This window comes from Anguilla rostrata, chromosome 6, assembly GCF_018555375.3.
Source record: "Anguilla rostrata isolate EN2019 chromosome 6, ASM1855537v3, whole genome shotgun sequence".
Taxonomy (NCBI): Eukaryota; Metazoa; Chordata; class Actinopteri; order Anguilliformes; family Anguillidae; genus Anguilla; species Anguilla rostrata.
This window is the reverse complement of record NC_057938.1, coordinates 57,206,357-57,218,444: the sequence shown is the minus strand read 5'-3', so window position 1 is coordinate 57,218,444 and position 12,088 is coordinate 57,206,357. Positions and strand designations below refer to the sequence as shown.

At 48.4% G+C, this 12,088-nt stretch overlaps 2 protein-coding genes across 2 annotated transcripts; both read left to right on the top strand.

The window, feature by feature from the left end:
* Positions 1-2,357: 2,357 nt before the first annotated feature.
* LOC135258070 (serotriflin-like) lies at positions 2,358-6,057 on the top strand (the record flags this gene model as incomplete). Its single annotated transcript, XM_064341271.1, has 6 exons — positions 2,358-2,471; positions 2,943-3,033; positions 3,500-3,639; positions 4,142-4,239; positions 5,089-5,171; positions 5,641-6,057. Coding segments are annotated over 6 exons (654 nt in total), but the record flags the coding sequence as incomplete, so codon positions are not given.
* A 1,357-nt stretch (positions 6,058-7,414) lies between these two features.
* LOC135258069 (pneumococcal serine-rich repeat protein-like) lies at positions 7,415-11,009 on the top strand. Its single transcript, XM_064341270.1, has 3 exons — positions 7,415-7,442; positions 8,112-9,542; positions 10,957-11,009. Exons 1-3 carry the CDS (start codon positions 7,415-7,417, stop codon positions 11,007-11,009), a joined length of 1,512 nt encoding a protein of 503 aa, XP_064197340.1.
* Positions 11,010-12,088: the final 1,079 nt, after the last annotated feature.

Below are 12,088 nucleotides of genomic sequence, written 5' to 3'. Positions count from 1 at the left end.
TACAAAGCATTTTTAATGCAAACAGGTTATGATTAATTTAGTTATAGTGCAGCTGATTTGATACTGTGAGGACATCATTCGCTGCTGATTTGATACTGTGAGGACATCATTAGCAGCTGATTTGATACTGTGAGGACATCATTCGCTGCTGATTTGATACTGTGAGGACATCATTAGCAGCTGATTTGATACTGTGAGGACATCATTAGCAGCTGATTTGATACTGTGAGGACATTGCTTCCCTCACACAGATGGGACCCTAATGAGGGTTCTGGTTGGGGTTGAGCCTATACCATATATGATTATACATGATATACAGTGTATGTATATGTATATATATATATATATATATATATATATATATGTGTGTGTGTGTGTGTGTGTGTGTGTGTGTGTGTGTGTAATATCTGCACAGTTATCGAATAACAAACGAAAGTATAAACTTTTTTTCAGTTACAATAACACAAAAAGATGAGTTTTACTTAAACATAATCTTGGATATGACTTTCTTCAAAATAGGCTCCTTTGGCTTTAATTAAAATTAAACGAATTATTGGAAGTCTATGCAATGGGGGTGGGGGGGGGCGGGGGGGGTAGTTAAATTGACTGAAATTGTGTCTACCTTCAGTTTTTTTTAAAACCACAGGTAGCCCAATGCCATTGGCTTGTAGTGAAATAGGCACACGAACTGCAGGAAATATGGACTTAGATGTGCAGGGTCAATTAAACATACTGTGGCAAGAAGGTTATTCCCTGTGAGAAATTGCAAAGAAGCTTAAGATTTCCAGGTGCAGTGTTCAGTAAGAAGGGTGAAATTGAAAATGCTTGTATTTGAAATATTTTCAACCAAAAGTTTTTTTTTAAATTGCAGGTGGACTGTACTGTATGTATAATTATATATGTATACAGTAGTGTGTGTGTGTGTGTGTGTTCTGCATTCTAAAAAAAAAAGTACAGAGAAGGGCAACATAACTGGTCCCCCATATGATTTCCGGTGCAATCACATTCTTGCTGTTTGCATCTAGTTCTGAGGACCTGATGATATTTTATAGCTCACTGTCATCACAGTGTGTTTCTGATTACCTCAAACTTCCTGTGGTTTGAAGTGTGCTGGAAACTCTGACTGGTACAGTTGTGTTCAGAGATAGTCAACACTCACCTTGGCTTAGTGAATGCTACTTTTTATCAAGGCATATCACTGACAAGCATATCTTATATATATTCATCAAAGAATGAATTAGCTTCCATAACATTTGCAAGAATATCTGAGTTGAACCAGTCTGTAAGGTAATGCAATGGATAAAAAGATCAGTTTTCTCTGTGAAATGACACTGCACTGATATTCTGAGATGAGTGTGCTGATTTTTAATCCAATGCTGAACTTGTCTTCATTGTTTTACAGTTTTGTAGTTTGTGTGAAAGTTCCCCAGAGCTGTAAGCACATGATGTTGGGCTTTGCGTTCACACTGGTCCTGCTGGTGGCCCTGCTGGGCTCGCCTGGCCTGGGACAGCTGGTGAGAGAGACAGGCCGCCATTTAACATTTCTGCTTTAAAAATCCAACACTGACCCTAAATCTGCCGCTTAATCACGTAGCCATTGGTTTTTTAAATGTTGCCATTGGTTTTATGCATGCTTGTTTAGTTTGAGTGGGGACACATAATTAAGCCGAACTAACTCAGCTGTGGAGCCTCGTCCTGTCATACTGAGCATGTGTATGAAGCTGATTAAAAGGAGGCCCTGATTTCACTGCCCTTTGTGTTTGCATTTGGTTGTTCTTGAAGGGCAACTCAAAGAGTTTGTCTCAATAAATCCATTTACATATTCCATCAGCATTTGGACTTGGTTTTTATGTTCAGTTACACTGTTTGGCAGACTTTCACTGAACTGCAACTTAAAGACTTTCTTACAAACAATTTATTGAGCCAAGCTCTTTGAGCCTCCATCCCTGAATCAAATCAAGTGTGATGTGACTGGGGCACGAATAATTGGAGTCTAAAACTTTTCTCCAAAATTTCAGCAAACATACTAATAAACATATTGTAAAGAAGTCTGTGGTTCTAATTGATGTGTTCTATTATCCCCATTAAGGCTTCGTTAATTAATTCAATATAATGTGAAATGTGATAAATAACACTGCCCTTTTTTTAAGTATGCTTGTTTCATGTTTGATATTTAGCCCATTTTGTCATTTCTTCCATTCTTTTCTCATCCCATTTTCTTCTCGTTTTCCCCCTCATCTGGTTCATCCGTCACGTGGGAATTGTCGCGCTGCCCTCACAGTCAGGTGAGTACAGCGTGTTGTCATGACAACCGCAGAAGTGTTTCCCGATCCCGCGCCTCTGGTGTCTGACTCGGGTTTCGCTGTCTCCCTGCAGAAATCAACACAACCGACTCCAGCGTGCAGCAGCAGATCGTGGACATACACAATGAAATCCGGAGAGAAATCTCTGCAAGTAACATGCTGAGGATGGTAACATGCCCCACTCAGCTCCCCTGCTGTGTGCGCGTGTGTCTGTGTGTGCGCGTGTGTCTGTGTGTGTGTGTGTGTCTGTGTGTGTGTGCGTGCATGTGTACATACGTGCGTTTGTGCGTCTGTGTGTGTGTATGTGCACAGAACCAGGTTAGGTAAAGCACTGGCTATAAGTGTACAAGTTAACACAGTACCACAGAAGGGATCAAACCTGCAACCTCTGTTATAAGCATAGTTCTCCAACCATTATACTACACACAGCACCTACACCACTATCTCTCTATACTCTATGATATGTGGCACGTGATATGTGGTGTGTGATAAATATATATATATATATATATCCTTTATTTAATCAGGTAAAAGTCTCATTGAGATTAAAATCTCTTTGTGATATGTGGCCTGTGATATGTGGCGTGTGTTTTGCCTGTATTTAGGTAGAGAGTGCCCACACTGCCACCTGTCTTTCAGAATTGGAGCAGCGAGATTTCAGCTAATGCGCAGAAATGGGCCGACACCTGTGCCATGGGACACAGCACTCAGTCCAAGAGAACCGTCGGCAGTAAGACCCTTACTCCACCTCTACACCACCTGTACTCCACCTCTACAGCACCTTTACACCACCTGCACTCCACCTCTACAGCACCTCTACACCACCTGTACTCCACCTGTACCTCACCTCTACTTCACCTGTACTCCAACTCTACACCACCTCTACACCATCTGTACTCCCTCTACTCCACCTGTACTCCACCTGTACTTCCTCTACTCCACCTGCACCTCACCTCTACACCACCTGCACTCTGCCTGTACTCCAACTCTACACCACCTCTACTTCACCTGTACTCCACCTCTACTTCACTTCTACACCACCTCTACTCCACCTCTACACCATCTCTACTCTACCTATAGCTCACGTCTACTCCACTTCTACACCACCTCTACTCCACGACTGCTCCTGGAGCTCAAACAGACAGCATCACAGAGAACTTAGGAGGAGCTGTTGGTGATTTTACTGATGCTTGCAGATATAATATGCGGAGAGAACATCTACATGTCCAGTCATCCTGACCCCTGGAGCAGTGCTCTCAATGCTTGGAAAAGCGAGAAGGAGTTTTACACATACTCACAGTCCGTCAACTGGAGCGCTGTGGGCCACTTTACACAGGTCATTCCTCTAATGTTTCACTGTGTATTCATTCTCATTGTGTGTGCGTGTGTGTGTGTGCAAGTGAGTCTGTGTGTGTGTGTATGCAAGTGATTTTGTGTGCGAGTGTGTGCGTGTGTGTGTCCGTGTGTATGCAAGTGATTATGTGTGCGTGTGTGTGTCTGTCTGTGTGTTTGTGTGTGTGTGCATGTATGTGAGTGTGAGTGTGCATGTGTGTGAGTGTGTGTGTCTGTGTGTATGCTGTATGTGTGTGTCTGTCTGTGTGTTTGTGTGTGTGTGCATGTATGTGCGTGTGAGTGTGCATGTGTGTGAGTGTGAGTGTGCATGTGTGTGAGTGTGAGTGTGCATGTGTGTGCGTGTGAGTGTGCATGTGTGTGAGTGTGAGTGTGCATGTGTGTGAGTGTGAGTGTGCATGTGTGTGAGTGTGAGTGTGCATGTGTGTGTGTCTCTGTGTTGCGTGTCCTCATGATGCTGCTGTGTAACCGTGTTCTCCTGTTCTCAGATGATCTGGCGCAGAACCAATGAGGTTGGCTGTGGGGTGGCACACTGCCCTAGCAACTCCTCGGCACAGTACTTCTACGTCTGCCACTACTCTCCTCCGTACGTCCCCCCATACTGATTCTGTGCCCCCCCAAATTGATTCCGTGTCCCATTTAATCACTTGTGCGTTTTAATCATGACAAGCATCCATTTCCTATCATTATCAAAACATTATCCAAAATTATCCGAGCATTGTCTTATTTTGTCAAAGGAAAGAAAAGCTTTGTCACATTTTCCAGCATTGTTGATATTGTCAAAAACGTTTTCTAAAAATCAGTTAAATGAATGTTGAGGAACTTACTGTGTTTTTGTATTATGATGTTGTGCATATTGTCAGTGTTTTGAAGAAACCTTAAATTTTTTATTTTTTAAAGCAGGTTTTACAATGAAAAAAACCCTTTGCAATGAAACCATATCACTTTTCCACTCACGTTTTCCTGCTCTGGAGGAACACATTCAATTCAGTTTTATTTGTATAGCTCATTTTACAGAGAACAGCCACAAAGACACTTTACAGAGCAGCAAGGCAAGAGACTGAGCAAACACCAGGCCTTAACCCCCAAATATGAAGTACATAAGGTTAAAAAAAAACTCCCAGTGGGGAGAAATCACGAGAGAAACCCAGCTAAAGTGGGGGAGCCCATCCTCCACTGGCCAGCCTGGTATAAAGTAGCAGTAGAATGGAATGTAGCAGAAATGCTACAAGGGATCTGTCACAGCAAATAGAATGGGCTAAGCAGGTAAAAGCTCAGGAATAATAGAAGACCAAATGGTATAGTTCAGAATAGTGCAGTTTAGAAGAGCCAGGTTATGGATCTGCAGAAACATATTTGTGTGTCACCAAAAATATGTTACTTTTTTACTGGGCTGGCAGTTGATCACTGTCCTGTTCTTTTTGGCATGTTACAGAGGAAACTTCAAAGGCCAGTACCCCTACAAGAAGGGGCCTCGTTGTGGCGAATGCCCATATTCCTGCGAAACCGACCTATGCAGTGAGTCACGGCCGGTCTGCCCACACTCATCAGGCAAAATAGAGTCCATAATTTAAAGACATAAGGGATCAGGTCAACCAACTCATTATGTAAAGCTGCCAGTTCATTTAACCATCATTTTGATGTGGAACGTACTCAGTAACAGTCTATTGTTTCATATTTTTACACTGAAATGCTTTGTCTCTGTGGATCTCACTGGTTTGATTTTACCACTTTTCTGAACAGAAACCAATAGAAAAGCTTTTTTGCACAATTATATTTTTTTCCAACTGTTAATTTGATTTGGGTCTTATGTTTCTAGCTTCTTCTGAACCTTGTTTTTTCATTATTTACATTACAAAATTCCACCCCACCTTCACCATTAAACCCTGTACTGATATAATTGGCATCAAATCCAAATCATTTTTACCTCTTAATAATGACATTCGCCAGAGTTTTATTAATAAATTCATTTCTCTCTCTTTTGCAGACAATCCTTGTCCTCATTTTGACCACTACGCCAACTGTCGTTCTGTGGTGAATAACATAGGATGTCGTCTCTCGCTCGTCCGAGCATTCTGTCCCGCCTCCTGCCTGTGCAAAGGCGAAATTGATTAATTGGCTGATCAGTGAGGTCACCTGTCAATTAAGCTCACCCCGCCCACAATTACAGGGCAAAGCTGTAGAAGTTGTTCTGCGATGCTCAGTCTCTCTCTCTCTCTGATTAAAGCTGATTAAATGTTTCTTCCCCGTCCGTTTGCTTCCGATTCTTTTCCACACCCCTCCTTTGAGTTTAAAAGTCATCAGGATTTTGATGGATATAAGGCTGTGCCTATCAGTATTGTACAAAGATGCCATGCACCTATCCAAATCAGCTACTTACAATTAAAGTCTAAAGCAAATAGGACCTTTGTGTTTGTGTCTTTTTTGCATGTTTGTGAGTGAGTGAGAGTTACATTACATTACATTACAGGCATTTGGCAGACGCTCTTATCCAGAGCGACGTACAACAAAGTGTATAGTGAGTTAGTGAGTCAAAGTGAGTGTGTTCATGAGTGAGTGTGTGAGTGTGAGAGTGTGTGTGAGCAAGTGAGAGTGTGTGAGCGTGTGTGTGAGCAAGTGAGAGTGTGTGTGAGCGAGTGAGTGTGTGAGTGTGTGTGAGCGAGTGAGTGTGAGTGTGCGAGTGTGTGTGAGAGTGTGAGAGTGTGTGTGAGCAAGTGAGTGTGAGAGTGTGTGAGCGTGTGTGTGAGCAAGTGAGTGTGAGAGTGTGTGTGAGCGAGTGAGTGTGAGAGTGTGTGAGTGTGTGTGAGCGAGTGTGTGAGAGTGTGTGAGAGTGTGTGAGAGCAAGCGTGCGTGCAAGCGGTCTAGTTTTTAGATGGTGCCTCCACTCCTAGAGGGTTTTATTACCTTCTGAAGAAACACAGAACAATTGGGGGTCAGGGTTACAGCATGTCCACACAACGCTATAAGGATGATGGTTTTTCCTCTCTCTCTCTCTCTCTATCTCTCTCACACAAACACACTCACACTCACTCTCACACACACAGTAATTCTGATCTGGTCTGTGGGTTTCAGAAATTGTCACTGAACAAATTATCTCTTCCCCAACATAACATAACGTAATGCTGAGAACAGGCCATTCAGCCCAACACTGCTCGGCATTTTCCTGACTAAATATAAACCTCTCCATATAAGCTCACAGCAAAGTATTTGCTGTGAGTCTCAGTTTGTCCACCAGAGGGCAGTATATTTGCTTCTAATCCACTCACCCCGATAGACACATATGGTAGGTGACAGTAAATGTTTTTTGGCTGGACTGCAACAGCGGGGCTAGCCCAACAAACTTGAATGTCTATGACTGACTGACTGAGTGAGTGAGTGAGTGATGAAGTTACACCATTGGTCGGCCAGATCACGTGTGTTAGGTCCAGCCATATACTAGGTTTTAACCTGGTCTTGTTTCTGTATAATTTCTGTATCTTCAGAGTAAATGCCATACTTCACTGCCAGCGAATTTAGAGCAAAAAACACACCTGCTCTCAGCAGTAAAATACAGGCAGAAAAACAGATACAAGAAATTTGAAAATACAAAAAAACTCTAACTGGATTGTGCCAACTGGCAAAATTCATTGTCTCATTTGTGCTTCATATGGACTCATTGGCCCTGTACCTCCACAGGCCCAATCTGCCCCTGAATAACCTCCCCCTCCCCCCAAGCCCAGGGTGGGGGTTGCATATAGGGAGCTGGAAATGGGACAGACAGGATGCATCTTAAATATTTTCTGGCGGAAGGTCTCGCCCCGTGGGGGACGCACGCTTCTGCAGCCGGAGCGTTTCTGATAAGCGCCTCTGCGTCTGCTGCCGCCCTGTCTTATCACCCGCAACCACCAGGGCTACTGCAGCTAGCTCACCCGCAACCACCAGCGCTACTGCAGCTAGCTCACCCGCAACCACCAGCGCTACTGCAGCTAGCTCACCCGCAACCACCAGCGCAACTGCAGCTAGCTCACCCGCAACCACCAGCGCAACTGCAGCTAGCTCACCCGCAACCACCAGGGCTACTGCAGCTAGCTCACCCGCAACCACCAGCGCTACTGCAGCTAGCTCACCCGCAACCACCAGCGCAACTGCAGCTAGCTCACCCGCAACCACCAGCGCAACTGCAGCTAGCTCACCCGCAACCACCACGTAATTGCAGCTAGCTCACCCGCAACCACCAGCGTAATTGCAGCTAGCTCACCCGCAACCACCAGCGCAACTGCAGCTAGCTCACCCGCAACCACCAGGCTACTGCAGCTAGCTCACCCGCAACCACCAGCGCTACTGCAGCTAGCTCACCCGCAACCACCAGCGCTACTGCAGCTAGCTCACCCGCAACCACCAGCGCAACTGCAGCTAGCTCACCCGCAACCACCAGCGCAACTGCAGCTAGCTCACCCGCAACCACCAGCGCAACTGCAGCTAGCTCACCCGCAACCACCAGCGCTACTGCAGCTAGCTCACCCGCAACCACCAGCGCTACTGCAGCTAGCTCACCCGTAACCACCAGCGCAACTGCAGCTAGCTCACCCGCAACCACCAGCGCTACTGCAGCTAGCTCACCCGCAACCACCAGCGCAACTGCAGCTAGCTCACCCGCAACTACCAGCGCTACTGCAGCTAGCTCACCCGCAACTACCAGCGCTACTGCAGCTAGCTCACCCGCAGCCAGCGCTACTGCAGCTAGCTCACCCGCAACCACCAGCGCTACTGCAGCTAGCTCACCCGCAACTACCAGCGCAACTGCAGCTAGCTCACCCGCAACTACCAGCGCTACTGCAGCTAGCTCACCCGCAACTACCAGCGCTACTGCAGCTAGCTCACCCGCAACCACCAGGGCTACTGCAGCTAGCTCACCCGCAACCACCAGCGCTACTGCAGCTAGCTCACCCGCAACCACCAGCGCAACTGCAGCTAGCTCACCCGCAACCACCAGCGCAACTGCAGCTAGCTCACCCGCAACCACCAGCGTAATTGCAGCTAGCTCACCCGCAACCACCAGCGTAATTGCAGCTAGCTCACCCGCAACCACCAGCGCAACTGCAGCTAGCTCACCCGCAACCACCAGGGCTACTGCAGCTAGCTCACCCGCAACCACCAGCGCTACTGCAGCTAGCTCACCCGCAACCACCAGCGCTACTGCAGCTAGCTCACCCGCAACCACCAGCGCAACTGCAGCTAGCTCACCCGCAACCACCAGCGCAACTGCAGCTAGCTCACCCGCAACCACCAGCGCTACTGCAGCTAGCTCACCCGCAACCACCAGCGCTACTGCAGCTAGCTCACCCGCAACCACCAGCGCTACTGCAGCTAGCTCACCCGCAACCACCGGTGCAACTGCAGCTAGCTCACCCGCAACCACCAGCGCTACTGCAGCTAGCTCACCCGCAACTACCGGCGCAATTGCAGCTAGCTCACCCGCAACTACCAGCGCTACTGCAGCTAGCTCACCCGCAACTACCAGCGCTACTGCAGCTAGCTCACCCGCAGCCAGCGCTACTGCAGCTAGCTCACCCGCAACCACCAGCGCTACTGCAGCTAGCTCACCCGCAACCACCAGCGCAACTGCAGCTAGCTCACCCGCAACTACCAGCGCTACTGCAGCTAGCTCACCCGCAACTACCAGCGCTACTGCAGCTAGCTCACCCGCAACCACCAGCGCTACTGCAGCTAGCTCACCCACAACTACCAGCGCTACTGCAGCTAGCTCACCCGCAGCCAGCGCTACTGCAGCTAGCTCACCCGCAACTACCAGCACTACTGCAGCTAGCTCACCCGCAACCACCAGCGCTACTGCAGCTAGCTCACCCGCAACCACCAGCGCTACTGCAGCTAGCTCACCTGCAACTACCAGTACTACTGCAGCTAGCTCACCCGCAACCAGCACTACTGCAGCTAGCTCACCCGCAACTACCAGTACTACTGCAGTTAGCTCACTCGCAGCTAGCGCTACTGCAGCTAGCTCACTCGAAACCAGCACTCCTCTCCTTACACACGTGAGTGCGTGTGCGTGCGTGTGTGTGCGTCTGTGTGAGTGTGTGCGTGTGCATGTGTCAGTTCAGCCCAGACTCCTGAAACCAGTGTCTAGCATCGAGGAACCAAATAGCCCAACACAGCTTTTGTAGTTCTAAAAAAGTGTCAAGCAGCTTTTGTAGTTCTAAAAAAGCGCCAAGCAGCTTTTGTAGTTCTAAAAAAGCGCCAAGCAGCTTTTGTAGTTCTTTGAATAAGAACATAAGCGCACAGCACGCGTTATTAGCACACAACAGAACGCCAGGTTCTGGAACGTTTCAGCAGTGAAAGTAGGCAGTATTCCGCATCCCAGCATTCCCGAGCTGTGTTTGGGCAGTGCCGGACCACTGTGCTTTTAAAGCACAAAGCGCCCCCTTTCTAAGAAACAGGGGCCGCACCCCCTTCCTCCCTATCCATTCGTCAGACGTGAAAAGACAAAGAGATGTTGAGTCCGATAGGGCGGGCAGCGATGGGGGATGTCGAGGCGAAGCGGCGTCTTATCTGCATGGCTGTACAGGAATGCACTTCCCCACATTGTCTGGGGCTCTCTCCTTTCCCCCCAAGCCAAGCCACCGCGCGACTCCTTTTTGACTCCTGTTGTGTGTGAGAGAGTTGTGGTGCTCCAGATGGGCCTTCGCACCGTAGATGCAGCGGCTGCAGATAACGCTCTGGCGGCTACGCTAATGATGTGTTACTGCACAACCTCCTCAGAGAGGCCAAACGCACTTCACATGCTAAGGGTCATTAATGAGCATTGCTGGAACCACACCTTCACACGTTATACCCAACGTCTTTTAAAATAATACCGCACCACAAATCAAAAACATTCAGATTATAAAATTACAATTATTCATAAAAAAAAAAACCCCAATAATGATACTACCGCAGAAAGGGAAGGATCAGATTCGGGGGAATGCACGCGCTGTCAGTCATGAGGTATCTGGACCAGGCATTCCAAATATCGCATGAGAAGCTATTTTCTACAGTGCCCCGCACCCACCAACCCCCCCAGCCCAGAGCACCAATAGTATATAACCCTGAACCCCTCCCTGTCTGCTTATCTACAAGGGGCTCGTAATATCACACAGACGTTCCCCAGGCCTGGCAGTCCAGTAAAAAACACAACATTCCTTCTTTTTTTCTGTGGCCTTTTGAATCTGCGGTCGTCACGCCCAAGCCGTACGGAGCGCAAACTGAAGCCATATGAGTCTCCCCAGCGTGAAGGCAGCGCCGCAGGTCTCCCGCAGGTCTCCCGCAGGTCTCCCGCAGGTCTCCCGCAGGTCACCCGCCAGCCAGCCGGGCTTTGGGTGAGCGTCGAGCTGGTACCGGGCTGGTAGTGGGCTGGTATCGGGCTGGTACTGGGCTGGTCGTGGGCTCATATCAGGCTGGTACCGGGCTGGTCGTGGGCTCATACCGGGCTGGTACCAGGCTGTTACTGGGCTGGTATCAGGCTAGTACCGGGCTGGCTGGCTTCAGTTACTGGCTATACAGGCTGTCCGGCTGTACTGGGCTGGTATCAGGCTAGTACCGGGCTGGTACTGGGCTGGTATCAGGCTGGTATCAGGCTGGCCATGGGCTGGTCTTGGGCTGGTACACCGAGGCTGTGTACCGGGCTGGTACTGGCTGGTTACTACGGGCTGGTCGTGGGCTGGTCGTGGGCTGGTACTGGCCTGGTACTGGCCTGGTCGTAGCTGGTACTGGGCTGGTACTGGCCTGGTCGTAGCTGGTACTGGGCTGGTACTGGCCTGGTCGTGGGCTGGTACTGGGCTGGTACTGGCCTGGTCGTAGCTGGTACTGGGCTGGTACTGGCCTGGTCGTAGCTGGTACTGGGCTGGTCGTGGGCTGGTCGTGGGCTGGTACCGGGTTGGTCGTAGCTGGTCGTGGGCTGGTACCAGGCTGGTACCGGTCTGGTACCGGGCTGAGCATGGCTGGCTGGGTCCCCACAGCTGGAACAGGATACGGTTCACAGCACAGCCAGTTGGCCCTGGAGCTGAGCTGAGAGAGGTCTGAGCACTGCTTCATCAGCTGATAACAATCGCTTGCGTGTGAAAAAACACAGATCTCAACACAGCCTCTCATTTCACCATGAGAAACATCTGTGACCACTTTGGCAGGACCTGAGCGCTACTACACTGAACCCCCTCAACCACCCTCAACATAATCACTCCCAGTATTTACCCCCCTCTCATAAATCACACAACACAGTCACTCCCAGTATTTACCCCTCTCATATATCACACAACATAATCACTCCCAGTATTTACCCCCCTCTCATATATCACAGTGTAATATTATCATGCTGTATTTACCCTCATTGTAAATAAATGACCTTTCATATGGTAATTAAGAGAAACTGGTTTATTGCATCTGCCATTAAAACCAATGCTTCA

Coding starts and splice junctions, on each gene's coding strand:
- LOC135258069 (XM_064341270.1), top strand. CDS start 7,415: ATGCATCTTAAATATTTTCTGGCGGAAG. Junction 7,443..8,111: donor TAAATATTTTCTGGCGGAAG/GTCTCGCCCCGT, acceptor GCGCAACTGCAG/CTAGCTCACCCGCAACCACC. Junction 9,543..10,956: donor TAGCTCACCTGCAACTACCA/GTACTACTGCAG, acceptor GGTCTCCCGCAG/GTCTCCCGCAGGTCTCCCGC.